At 30.2% G+C, this 14,742-nt stretch overlaps 1 protein-coding gene across 4 annotated transcripts in view; it reads right to left on the bottom strand.

Annotated features, from left to right (window-relative positions):
- LOC139512102 (choline transporter-like protein 2) overlaps window positions 1-14,742 on the bottom strand; it is a 49,638-nt gene that overhangs the window by 11,793 nt on the left and 23,103 nt on the right. For all 4 annotated transcript variants that reach the window (XM_071299489.1, XM_071299487.1, XM_071299488.1 and 1 more), the window contains 13 exons: window positions 14,081-14,154; window positions 12,892-12,967; window positions 11,760-11,853; window positions 10,981-11,124; window positions 9,058-9,121; window positions 8,233-8,380; window positions 7,251-7,334; window positions 5,992-6,104; window positions 3,881-4,012; window positions 3,082-3,181; window positions 2,469-2,561; window positions 1,966-2,068; window positions 19-68 (listed from right to left, as the gene is read on the bottom strand). In XM_071299489.1, coding sequence (XP_071155590.1) covers window positions 19-68; window positions 1,966-2,068; window positions 2,469-2,561; window positions 3,082-3,181; window positions 3,881-4,012; window positions 5,992-6,104; window positions 7,251-7,334; window positions 8,233-8,380; window positions 9,058-9,121; window positions 10,981-11,124; window positions 11,760-11,853; window positions 12,892-12,967; window positions 14,081-14,154 — 1,275 coding nt within the window. The remainder of the gene's footprint in view (window positions 1-18; window positions 69-1,965; window positions 2,069-2,468; window positions 2,562-3,081; window positions 3,182-3,880; window positions 4,013-5,991; window positions 6,105-7,250; window positions 7,335-8,232; window positions 8,381-9,057; window positions 9,122-10,980; window positions 11,125-11,759; window positions 11,854-12,891; window positions 12,968-14,080; window positions 14,155-14,742) is intronic.

The following is a 14,742-nucleotide window of genomic DNA, read 5'->3' as shown; positions in this document are numbered from 1 at the left end:
TTCTGGTGTATTACTTACTCTTCACCTCCATATTTCACAAAGTCACACAGTTGTCCAGCTGTTGAACTCTATAAAAAAAAAAATAATATTTTACAGAATTTGATTATATTAAATATTTCCACATTATACATAAATTTAAGAAAAATGTAAGTAAGAAGACATTCAGCAAGAGTGGGAAAATAAGAAAGGAAAAAAAATTTGATTTTTTTGTAAAAGAAATAGACAGAGAGAAAACAAATCTATTAAGAAATTCAGGCAATTTTTTTTACAAAACAAGTGATTGTTTGCCTTGTCTTATTAATAAGTGGGTGTTGACAAATATCAAAACTGTTATTTCATATTATGTTAACATATATTGATAAATCAGTAATTTTAATGTTTCCTCTTTTTTCAGTGTTATAAAGTTTATTTTTCAACAAAACTAAAATAAACATGCAAACTTGTGTAAAATTACTGCTTCAAAATTATGAATACACAATGAAAAATAAGCCTAATATTCATCTTTGAGATGTCTAAAAGCCACTCATATATCAAAATATTAATTTTTCAAATCTATTTCTATGCGCATGAAATGTTCTGGAATAGCCTTCATCAGTTATGCTTGCACTTAGAAGCAAAAAAAAAATGTTTGACAGCATAAAAATCAAAATACTGGAAGTCAAAAACAGAACAGTCAAAAATTTCTATGGTAAACTTTGTCTGAAAGATAAAACAGAACAGTCAAAACCATTTAAGGTAAATTTTGCCTGAAGGACAAAACAGAACAGTCAAAACCATTTAAGGTAAACTTTGCCTGAAGGACAAAACAGAACAGTCAAAACCATTAAAGTGAACTTTGCCTGAAGGACAAAATAGAACAGTCAAAACCATTAAAGGTGAACATTGTCCAAAGGACAAAATAGAACAGTCAAAACTATCTAAGATGAACTTTGCTTGAAAGTTAAACAGAACAGTCAAACCATAAAGGTAAACTTTGCATGATAAACAAAATAGAACTTTGCATGATAGACAAACTGAAGAACAGTCAAAACCATATAAGGTAAATTTTGCCTGCAGGACACAACAAAACATACAAAAATGTTTAAGGTTAATTTTGCTTGCAGGAGTTGCAACCACACAATCACAACATTTTTGTAACTGAAATTTACATCCAAAATGAATGATTCAAATCAAGCAAGAACCAAAATACCAGTTCCTGATTGAAATAACCAGCTGTAAACGAAATAAACTATAGTTTCCACATGATGGCAAAAGGCTGAATAAAATCTCATTTTTAGGACATTACAAATAATGTAAAATTGTCAGAACTGTAAGCCTCCATACAGAATAGTAAATAATAAAAAATGACTACCATTACTGGAGGAGGAAAATTGCCTTAGATGATATCTAAAACTATGTAAGGTGCCGTTTAAACAAGCGATTAATGCAATTTCCATGCAGTGGAAATATTTGCAGAAAACTTACCGTCTGTAAGAAAGACATCAGGAAAGAGAGAAAATAAGAAAGGAAGAGTTATGGTTTGTGTGAGTATTGGAAAAATAAAATTAAACATTGAAGACTAGAAGTATAGTCCAGATTTGCTGCAAGATAAGAAGAAGATATTGATACCAGTCGATATTCATAAATTATTGGATTTATGTAAACTACTTCATACGGTATTTTTCCTTCCAACTAACTACTGTCTAGTATTGGTTAGTTATTCCTGTTATTTTTCATAAATTTGATGTAAAATGTTTTTAAATCAAAATATCACTGTTTTTTTAGTTAACCAATGCTTTAAAGTCTCAATTCAAGATTTTTTGTTGCTAATGTCAACTTTTAGTTGCCAAATATATTCTCCATTAATACAGAAAAAGTAATAGCTATTTAAAAAGTAGATTTTGTAAGATTAAACACAATTGTATGTTTTATCTTGGAAAGAAGAGAACCTAGTAAAAATTAAAAACTTTAGTTATGTATACTTACATCAGGAGTACATGGTGTTCTGGATAGATAGTAGTCCACTCCATTAGCCGTCACATTGGTTGAATTAGAGTAAAATTCTGAATTTCCCATAGAAGCAATGTATCTTTGCTGGGTTAAGGAAGACATTTACTAGTCTTTTCACAAAAAAATGTTTTAAAGATTTTAAAATTGTACAAAAAAACTACTGGTGTATATGGAGCAGGATCTGCTTACCCTTCCGGAGCACCTGAGATCCCTCCTAGTTTTTGGTGGGGTTTGTGTTGTTTATTGTTTAGTTTTCTATGTTGTGTCATGTGTACTATTGTTTGTCTGTTTGTCCTTTTCATTTTAGCCATGGTGTTGTCAGTTTATTTTCGGTTTATGAGTTTGTCCCTCTGGTATCTTTCGCCCCTCTTTTCCAAAAAACACGTAGTTTTTTTTTAAAATGCAACCTGATTATTAGTACTCCCTGAATAAAAATCAATTCACAGTACTCTTTCAGCAAACTTTATAAAAAAGGATACGCACAACTGAATCCCATGTAAATGAGCAGACAGATCTGTAACAGGAATGGAATTATAGGCCAAAACAGAGTAAAAATCATGTTTCCAATTGCTCTACAATAGAAATCAATTACGTGTATATACTGGTAACAAATGCTCAAACAAATTTAAAATATGTTTAAAATTAATGTTTTATTATCAGGCAGAATTGACACAACAAAAACAATATGCATAATATAATAACTTTCTTGGAAAGGGTGCAAATCTGTTTAAATTTTAATTAGCAGCCATGGAAAAAGGTCTATTTTTATACCTCATCATGCTCATGTTGAGAGTTTTTCGAGAAATTGAACATTTGTTTTAACCAGAAAACCCTAAAAGCTGATATTTTTTAATTTCCTATTTAGAAATGAAGTAATTGGATTAATTAATCACAGAGGAACTGAACAATTTGAGTTTGTATGAGGAACTGAATAATTTGAGTTTGTATGAGGAACTGAATAATTTGAATTTGTACATGAGTCAGATGGGAAAAATATTTTTGTTTTTTAAGAATTTATTTTACTTGGTTAAAAAAACACTGTGAACAGTACCAGATGGCGTGCCTTGACCTCTTATGACATTATCTAATTACCTGCTTCCCTCTTTGATCAATTCAATAGCCAGACAAATTCTACTGGCTAATATCAACAAAAGGAAGAGAAATATAGCCAGGAATGTTGATGTCGTACAAGCTGAAAAATTAAAAAAAAAAAAGATTTTCATTATGCTGATGTAGGTTTTTGTAATGAAAAGGTGGTACTTTTGTTTTCCTTACAAATGCATATATGTAATGCAAAATAAACAAAATTAATAGCTAAATCAACAAAATCAACAGAACCAACATAAGTAGCTACTTTTTTATCAACATTTCTTACGAATATAAAATACTTGAATGGCATATCAATATTTCATTATAAGCAACAACTTTTTTTTTTATTGAAAAATTTTATGTGAAAAGAGTCTTAGACTTGTCTGTGTGTATTGTTAAAAATTAACTGCTATGGTTAGAAGTTGTGTCTAATTAGCCTTGGTCTACCATCTTATGTTAAATGTACACTTCAGATACCAATTTCGGTTTAATAGACATGTCTTTTACATAAAATAATTCAAAATTGATTTGACACTTGATAGCTAATTATCAAATTTTACCGGAATCCTCAAATTTCGTTGTGTTAATAAATACCTTCAAAAATTTGGAAATGGAAACTTCATTGGTTGATGTCCTAGTAAACAGACCATATGTAAAACAGTTACCAGACCAGAATCAAAATCAGACTCTTGCAATCAAGGTGTCAAAGTTATTTTAAAGAAAATTTGATATTTTGTCAAAAGTTCTACAGCGTTAAATAATTTCAGGTTATTTGTAATCAGCATCTTGTCAATCAACTTACCAAAAGCCAGCCAAGTTTCTTTCAGCCGCAGATAATAGGAAAAATTTAGTGCAAAAGCTTCATCAAATCCCCATTCACTCACAACATTCGTATTCTTTATTTCATAATATTTTGTAAAACACCAATAGGCACCTACAACAAACAAAAAGTCAATCTAATAACTGTTCTTAAAAAGCTGAAATGAATATATGGAGAATGTGTTCATGGACCACAGATGATGCTACCACTTGTAGGTAATGTTATAAAGGAGCATATCTCGAGAAAGGTAAAAGTAATGCCACCCAAATTTGAACTTGATCTGTGTTTTAATTTAAATTTGTGTATACAGCATTGTGTGTAAGATTCATAACATTTGGTTGAAACAAACTAAAATCAGAAATCAGTAACTTATTTTCAGACAGACAGATGAACGGACAAGGGTAACCCTAATAAATGCCCCCTGAAGGGCATACAATACAGTTACAGGGGAGGTAATGACATTGATAACGTAAAATGCTTTTTTTCATGACGTCAAACTGTGACATATCAGGAAAAGATGCATTTTTCGACTGATTTTTATCATTCAAACTGATTTAATTTGAAAACGAGTGCATGGACCCCTATTTTTTAAAACGACATTTTGTTTCATTTTCCATGGAGATTACGTGGACCAAATTTTATAAAACTGTAAATAGTGCAATTTCTTTAATTTTGATAAATATACAGCAAAAAATGACGTTTTATTCTCAATTCATGACCATTTGATAAATATAAGTTATTTCTGAATGAAAAATGCATAAATTTTTAGGATACTTATAAAGAACAGAAATTACAAATTATTTAACAAAAAACAATTTGTGTTTATCTTTTAAAACAAAAACGTTATGTCTTTCTTTCGAAAAGAAAAATACAACCACAAATCCAAATTTTGAGCAAATATACAAAATTTCGACCTCATTTAACTCAAAAAGTAGCACATGGAGTTTATATTGTTTATTACATATTTGATTTAATCAGGCAAAAAATAGCCTATATGGAAATTTTCACCAAACTGTAAATACAGTTCAAAACTGTATTGTATGCCCTTAAATGATGGTGCAGGTATAAAAATAGTATTTTTTAGGAAGTCACTGACCTACTAATATGAGGTTAGGCATTACTTGAAAAATTTATGTTGGACAAGACAAACAAACAAATGGACAGACAAGTAGATTTCAATTAAACCCCTACTCCTAGAGATTTTAAAATGATGTTTTTCTAAAGGTTCAAGGCAGAAACAAAACATGTCGGAGGATAAGCTCTCTCTTAGACTTGTTGTGGGCCACACCATTAAATTTTGAAACTATTCAATTTCTGTAGTGTGGCAAATTATATATGTTAGATTGAAACATAAAATAAACTTTAGAAAGAAAGACAACCAAAAGGTTAGTCTCAAGTAAATTTTGTTTCAAACTGCCTTTAGGTTTAACAACATTCAACTTTTCAAATTCTTATATAAAAATATAATTAGATAAAATGTACATGTTATCCGATTTAAAGCCTTGAATATAAAAATAATCATTTGCTGATAAAAAAAATACTTGATTATAACTCCAATGATGTATTGTTGAAGATATTCACACGGGGGTGGGGGTCTCTTCCTATATGAAGGTATATACAGATGTGCCGCTAAAATGGTTCCCTTTTTGACACATCAAATATATCAATGAGTTGCGATTTCACCAAGGTAATATGTCAATGGATAGATTTTTGTTTTATCATTTAAAATTAAGTCAGGATGTAAAAAAATAATATGTGATAACTGAGAAATATATGAATAAGTTATGATTTTGCCTTGAAATATGTGTATGGGTCAGTATTTCACAACACTACAATAGATGAATGGGGGTGTTTTTTAGATCCCAGCTGCACATCTGTACCTAAAAACCCATGTTGAGAGCACCCCTGTGGATAATCCCAACTTAAAACTCAAAATGTGTTGCTCTGTCTTTGGTTTATATGTTGTGTTTGTATACTGTTGTTTGGATTTTGATAGTTTTGCTAGTTGTGGCATTGTCTTTTTGTTCTCAACTAATGAGTGTGAGTCTTTTGCCTCTCTCTTAAAAAGCAGTTTGTAAAATACAATTACTTACCAAATCCCAAAAGTCCAATGACCATGAAGATACTGATCCACACCATAGCTCCTGTTATCCACCTCATTATCACAATCCATAGGAAGGCAAATACTGTTCCCATTCCAATGAAACTGCAATATCGATAATTAATGAAAATTTTGACACTGTGCATGTATCTATTGCAATTTTTGTACTATTATTATTACTATTTCAAGAAAAAGTACATTATAACTAATGCAAATCAAAAATTGAATTTTGAGGTTTTATTTTTTCAAAATTTTTTCTGTTGCAATTTTCCAAAAATGTCCAAGTTTACAGATTTTGATAACAAATTAGGTAAAAGATAAATCAAAATAAGTACAGCAACACTCACTGAAACATATTAATCATAATTGCAAATGATCTTTTCGGATAATTTAAAATTTAGTGTATTTTAAGGAGGGTGGGTGGTAAAGGGGGGTTGCTTGCACGAAAAAAATGTGAAATAAGACATAACTGCACGTTGAACGTGAAATAATTTCTGGCATGAACGTTGCACTTTGATGTGAACCTTTTGTGACTGAGTCACTGTTTTCTTGTATAAATAAACTCTCTATTTTACTTGATATTTCTGATTTAGTATACACATTTATGATATAAATGGTTTATGGCTTTTAAAAAAGTATTTCTTGACGATCCCTGCAAAGTGTTCGTATTTTATTTGAAAAATACCAAGCACGCAAAATGAGCATTTGAAAATAACAAAGCATGTTACATTAAATAAGCAGAACACGTTGAATGAGGCATATGTCTTGCACGTCTGAACGTCAAATAAAAAATAAAAACATGTTGAACGTCAAATAAAAAACGGCGATCACGTTGCATGAAAATAACCCTTTACCACCCTCTTTAAGGTGGTACCAAATACTTAGACAAAAATTAATTTGCTCTTTTGATTTTCTTTAAATTTTGACAAAATATTTAATTTGACCCTTTTACAAAAATACAAAAATTTCAAAACAACTTGAACCACACACTTTACAAAATATTTCATTGGATATATAGCAATTGTCAAACGCTAATTATTACCATTGAGAAACTTAATATTTCCTTACAAATAGAACATGATTAAAACGTTCAGCTGAATTTTACAGAGTTATCTCCCTGTAGTGTTATGTACCACCTTATTGACTTCAAGAGAACACAAAGCTACCAAGAGAAGCCAAAGATACGAAGAGACTTGCAAAAGATACCAAAGGCAACAATTTTAAGTACCTTCAACTATCAACTATACTTACATCAGAATTAGGTAACCAGATGCTACTACATCTTTAAATACCATTTCAATATGCTGCACTGCAGAATAAAATTTGGCCAAGTAACTGCAATAAAAAATCAATAATGATGAAATAAGATTTCCATTTCATTTAACTGTTGGAACAGACAAAAACAAAATTTGGTGACAGATCTGCATCTAAAATTAATTTGTTTTGACATATTTCTGATTTTTTTTATAAAAGGGATAAAAAAATTGACAAAACTTATAAATATTCTAAAATGTTATTTTCATTTAAACTTAAGATAGTGTAGATCTTAAATAAACAAATAAAATTTATTTAAAAATTTTTCTTGACTAAGTGTGGTTACTACCTTGTGATTTTGAACATTTCTTTTTACTATATTCAACAAGAATTATGAAGAAAATAAGATAATTGATTAATGTGAGTCTTATGATCAAAACAAAATATTTTTTTTTGTTTTGCATTAAACTGCGAGATGAATTTGGCCTATGCATGCAATAGAGTGCACCTGTTTAAAATAACTTGACAAATTATCATGGAATTATAAGATTAAATATTAAGCAGTATTAAAATTAAGGCTTCAAAATGTTTCATTCTAAGGCACATCTAAACCTGTCTAAACCAAACCACAAGTTAATACAGGTTTAAATTATTACAAAAGAAAATATGAAATTCACTTTAAAAACTTTAACATAAACGAACATCTATGACAAATTCCCCCCTTCTCCAATATGTTTGTCCTCAAACATGAGAAAATATAAATAATTTCATATTTTCTAAAATAATATATTTTCTCAATAAAATTCACTTTAAAAACTTTAACATAAAAGAACATCTATGACAAAATATATCAGGGAAAAAATCAAGAATTTTAAATTTAAAAAAAGAAGATATGGTATGATTGCCAATGAGACAACTCTCCACAAGAGACCAAAGTGACACAGCAATTAACAAGTATAAAGTTCTTTTGAATACTTACTAGCTTGCCTCACTCATCAATGTACCAGTAACCTCGGTCCCACTGCTTGTTTTAAGAGTACGATTATTTCCACTACTATCCGTATAATACAATTCTGTTGCATAATCTGTAATTGTTTTAAATATAGATGGCACACATCTGTTCACCACTGAAAATAAAAATTAAGCTGCATAAAAACATTGTCATCCAGGTTTAATTCTAAATTAAATCTCCGCCTTTAATCAGCAGTCATATTTCTTTTCACAAGGACAACAAGAATACTACTTTGGTACCAAGTAATAACCCTCCAACCATAATATTGAATTTTCAATTTGTCCATCAGTTCTGCACATGCCAAATTTTCAAAATTAAACCATTTCATCATTTGGTCATCTTGGTAGGATCATCTATATCATGAAAGTTTTAATATTGTTCAAAATATTTCTTCCACTGGCCTTTCAATTTTTGCAGAAAACTTCAGCCAAAGAACAATTTACAAATATGAGATTTATGAGTCATACCAAGTGATACTACCTTGTGAACTAGCACATTAATAAATTGTTGACACAGAGATATGTCTCACCTGTACCCAATCTCAAAAGAAAATGCAAGTAATGAAATTTGAATAGCAACACTTTACATATAAACCACGCAAAACTTGGGATGGGCCACATTTTTCTGAGATGTACCCATGTTTTTACAAATGCATACCAAAAATCATTAACTTACCATTAGTGGTTCCTCTTAAACTGACCCTATCACAAACATAAAAAGGTTCATTCTCATATTATACTGCATGGTATTACGCATGACGACCTTCAATATAAATCAAAGGTCACAACTTACCTCCTGTTGAATCCATATAATATGGCGCACAGTCATCATCGTCTATAAAAGCTTGAATGTCAGACTGCAAATATAATTGTAAAAATTTATCATATATGTTTCATAGGAGTATAGAGATAAAAGCCATTTAGTTTATTCATTTCTACATCATTTGATTTTGATCATTGAGAAGCTTAATATTTCCTCAATAATAGAAGGTGATTAAAACATTCAGCTTATTTTTACAGTTATCTCTCTTTTGTTTTATGAACCACCTTAAGTGATTTTCATTTCCTCTAGAAGATTTAAACCTTATACGAGTCATCATGGTTTATTATCCCTGAAGCCTAGGTACTGTTTCATGCCTTGAAAGCGCTTTTGTAAAATGGTTATATTATTGTTTTCCTCTTTTTTTTTTATCTTTTGTCTGGTGCTTCATTTACATTAGAAAAGTGTGAATACCCACGAAAAAAAATCATTTTGTTTTTATGATGCAATATTAGAAAAGTTTTAAATAGAAATTCAAAGAAATAGATATATATTTTTTTTATATATAAAAAGTCTATAACTGAATTATAATTTTGGGATAGACAATGAAAAGAGGAAAAAGTAAAAACACAAAAATACCGAACTCCGAGGAAAATTCAAAAAGGAAAATCAAAAATCAAAAGGCAAAATCAAAAGTCCAAACACATCAAACGAATGGGTAACAACTGTCATATTCCTGACTTGGTACAGGCATTTTCTAATGTAGAAAATGGTGGATTGAACCTGGTTTTATAGCTAGCTAAACCTCTCACTTATATGACAGTCACATCAAATTCCATTAAATTGTCAACGATGCATGAACAAAATAAACATACTCAAAGAGTAAAAATGTCAAAAATAGGGGTACAACAGTCAATATTGTGTTATCATCTTAATATCTCTACATAAACAACAAATGTAACAAAGAAGCACAAAAAGGCATACATTAATTAAACATTCTCATTTTGCTTTTCTTATACGGCTGAATTTATCTATGTAAAGTCTACCCATAATGATAGAAGGTTTCATTATTGGTTTAAAAATGCGCGTTTGAAATTCGCACAGGTAGACATAAAAATAATTTTGTCGTATGACGGCATACATAAATGAAGACTTACGTAAAGTTGATATAACAAAAACAGACTTAACAGTAAAAGTAATAATAATAAATAAAATAATGGTGTGGTTCAAAGTATGACGGGATACATAAGAACAGTTTCACGTCAAATACGGCTGAATTTATCTATGTAAAGTCTACCCATAAATGATAGAAAACAGTAAAATTTTAAACAGACATATCATGATATGGAGGGGTATTTGCGAAAAATACCAGTCAAGCTATAGTTTAATTACAACAAATCTATGGCTTCCATGAATTATTTAGATTCTATAGGACAAATACAGTCATTAAAAAACTGAAGCAAGGGTGGGTATGCCATGTGTGTGGCTGGTTTTTTTTTACTCCCAGTTAGATAAAGCTCAAATATTCTAATAAATCTGCAGTTTGCATGGATTATTTTGTGAATAACCGCTAAAAAAAAATATGTTTAATTCTTTTAATTCTTAAACCCAATATTTGTCATTTTTAATTTACATGTTTTTTTATTATGCATCACAATGAGAATATAAGTTCTTTTGTCTTTTTTTATTGCTATTTTTAAAACAATATAATCTGCAAACCCTTTGCAAATAGGTTCCAATACATATAGATTTGTGTGGGAAGTTACATTGTAACATCCATTATTATGTATATCTCTGAGTCTGTACTTAGTATAGATTTATCGAGAATTTTATCACAGTGTTGTTTACAAAGCGAAAGAAGCACGTCATATTAGAATAATAATTAAATCATTGTTGAAAGAAAAAGAAAAATCTTCAGTATTTCTTAACAATAATATTTAGATGCTGATAACCTACAGGGGTAGAAGTGGTGGAAGGTTGTGTTGTGGCCCAGTCTTTACAAATCATCTTGTCCACTTCAGACTGTGATAAGCCTCCAAGTGCTGCCGCCTTTGTCTCTATATATACATAGTAACTGGTTGGACAAGCTGCTCGACACACCTGGAAAAAAATATGAGTTGGTAAATCAAAGTACATTAGACTTCAAAGCTATAAATTGTAATAGTCATGTAATAGGATTGTCTTATTGATTGCTAAATATTCATAGTCAACCAGTTTGTGTATATTTAGAATGTTATATAATTAGCTTGTTTTTCATGTGTAGTGTTATTGTATATGCATGTATATATTCTTTTAAAAAAAAACAACAGACTTTTAATGCTTTGTAAATATGCACAAACTAAGCAAAAAGAAGATCTGATTTCTACTTTATTTATACTAGGTAGATAAATGAGTTATAAAAAGAGGTATTCATTTGGGAAAAGAGGCATTATAAATCCTTTGAAAATCAATGAAAAAATTCAATGATAAAAATTTAAATATCCCCAAAAATACAATTTTTTCCTTAATCCATGGGAATTGGTACACTCCAAAATAAATGGATTCACAGTATGATGAAATGACTTGAAATATTACAACAGAATTCTAGTTACTTAGGTATCAAATTTCTGGGATTTTCTGGTTATACTTGTACCTCAAGCCATGAAATTAAGAATCAACTATACTCATACATATCTTTTATAGATTCCATTCACAGTGGCTCACATCAAATGATGCATATATCCAAAAATACATACCGCAGGTGTGGGACATCCACTAACAGCCGCAGCAGCACCCATTTGTGCACATGTTGATATGTCAAAGTACATTAAATATGGTTTGTCTTTTACTCTGTGAAAAGAAAAAAAGATCGTTAAAAAAATAAGGAGAAGTGGTATGATTACCAGGGACACAACTATTCACCAAAGTTCAAATGGAGTGTATTCAAACAATTACAGGCAACATTTCAGTCTTCAACAATGAGAAAATCCATACCATATGGTTAGCTATAAAGGCCTCGACATCAAAAATTTGAAATAAATCAATTAGAAAACTAACTGCCTAATTTATGAAACAAATAATTTATAAAAAAAAGAAAAAACATGACAAACATGAACCAACAACAACCACTGCAGCCAGTTGTACGAACGTGTCATTAACCTAATGTGTCATTAAGTCTTCATTAAGCCCTTATGATGCATTAGGCTAATGAAGACTTAATGACACATTAGGTTAATGACATGTTCCTACAACTGGCTGCAGAACTACAGGCTCCTAACTGGGGACAGACACATGAAGAATGTGCAACATTAAAATATTTTTTTTAGAGTGAATCATATCAACTGACCAGTTACAAGAAAATATGGATTATGCAGATATGTCTTCAAAGTCATTGATCTAATTGCCAAGTCATAAGTTATTTATTACTGTATTTAATAGCTACCTTTAACAGTTAATGTAGCCTGATTTTATTTGGTATATATTCAGTTTGTCTTTGAATGTCTTTAGCAGACCAAATTATACAACCGAAGAAAATATATTTCTGTATGTTCATATAAGTAGCTGTGAAATTCATTAAGTGAAAACAACTGCATTTAAAGTCAATGTTTTGCCACATGACCATATATATATATATATTTCTTTGGTTGTTATGCAACACTGGCATTTCTAGTAACAGGAACTGCTACCCAATTTCCCTAGTTTGTGTAGTCTTCAAGAAATAAAATACAGAACACCACTCGGTAACCTATGGGAAATGCATTATGAATAATTGTGCTCTTGTAACCTCCTACAACTGTCAAATTTAAGGGAATATTTTTTTCAACCATAGATGTGACGTACTATGATTTGATGGCATTACACCTGCAAACATATACTATTATAACTTACACTGCATCATAACCACAAATTTGTCCTTTGGAATCTGTTGGTAAGATAAGCTTATAGGGATCACCTCTTGTGTATCCTGTAATATAAAATAGTTTACTTCTAATTTTAGTAAACTCTAGAATGGAAATTAGGGATAAAAAAACATAAAAAAATAAAAACTCAAAAACATGCAGGTTTGACCATAAGTTGAAACCCTACTTTCACTTATAATTGTTCAATTTTTTAAATGGACTTTTTGTAGACGTAGAATGCACTATTTCTATAAATTTTACATTTTTTTTAAATGACGACTTTTATCTGTTGATATATAATGTGACTGTTTTGTGTATCTATAAGAATATTTAGCTATGTTAAAACTTGAAAGACTTGTAATATAGATAAAAATACGAATTTTTCTGTTTCTAAGCAAACCTATAATATCAGTCACTGTTATGCACAATGTGAAAAAAATGTGCAAAATGAACAAGCAAGAAATTTGGTTACTGTTACATAACAATTTAAAGAAGAAAACATGCATAGAGTTTTTTGTTCTTAACTTACACATGTTAAAACGTAACATTTATTATGATGTCATGGATTGTATTTAACTTCCTGTTTCAGAACTTATATTACCTCATTCTTTAAATAGTTACATATGGAAATCATGAATTTTAAGCATTTAATCTATCTATGATGAGTTTATTTATATATATATATCTTTTACCATTATCTATTTTACTATGAGGTCATAAAATTACCAAGGATCTAAATGTATAATATTTAAATTAAATTCCATGTGAAATTTAGATGAGTCATGGGTCTACCGTGCACTTTTAAAAAAAGCAAAGGGACTGAAGGTTAGGCCAGCGACCAAAACATCTTTAAAATAAGAATATATGGTTAATATAACACATTTATTTAAATAAAAGTTCACAACATGTCCTTTATTTAAGAAATGAAGGAAATTATCCATTCAGCTAAAATCAAGGATGACCAACTTATAGTCATTGTTAAAGGCTGTAAGGTGACTTATAGTTGTTAATTTCTGTGTCATTTGGTCTCTTGTGTGAAGAGTTGCCTCATTGGCAATCGTATCACATCTTCTTTTTTTATATATATAAAGAGGAAAAGAAGAAAAAACAGGAAACAAAATGTATGGATACCTTTTCCTGATATGTCTTCAGAATGAACTAACTGTAATACTACTTACCAATTACGGTGCAAATGATCATACCAGTAAAGAAAACTATAAATAACAAACAGCATATTATATCTGTACATGATCTGAAATGAAAAACAATATACACATAGATAAATGGAAAAGTGGGTATAATCTGTAACTTACTGTGTTAACTTAATTTATGATTAGACAATAAGTCTGTATAACTTATATATATGTGTTTACAGAGAAGACTTTGGTGTGACCTTGAAGGGTGACAGGCTACAAGAGAAGTTTCCAAGACTTGTATGTGACCTTGAAGGGTGACAGGCTACAAGAGAAGTTTCCAAGACTTTGGTGTGACCTTGAAGGGTGACAGGCTATAAGAGAAGTTTCCAAGACTTTGGTGTGACCTAAAGGGGTGAAAGGCTACCAGAGAAGTTTCCAAGACTTGTGTGTGACCTTGAAGGGTAAAAGGCTATAAGAGAAGTTTCCAAGACTTGTATGTGACCTTGAAGGGTGACAGGCTAAAAAGAAGTTTCCAAGACTTTGGTGTGACCTAAAGGGGTGAAAGGCTACCAGAGAAGTTTCCAAGACTTTGGTGTGACCTTGATGGGTGAAAGGCTACCAGAGAAGTTTCCAAGTCTTTAGTATGACTTTGAAGGGGAACAGGCTTTCACTAGAATCAAAATTCATTTTTGAAACTACTGCAA

The sequence above is a fragment of the Mytilus edulis genome, chromosome 2, assembly GCF_963676685.1.
Source record: "Mytilus edulis chromosome 2, xbMytEdul2.2, whole genome shotgun sequence".
Classification (NCBI taxonomy): Eukaryota; Metazoa; Mollusca; class Bivalvia; order Mytilida; family Mytilidae; genus Mytilus; species Mytilus edulis.
This window is presented reverse-complemented; position numbering and strand designations above follow the sequence as displayed.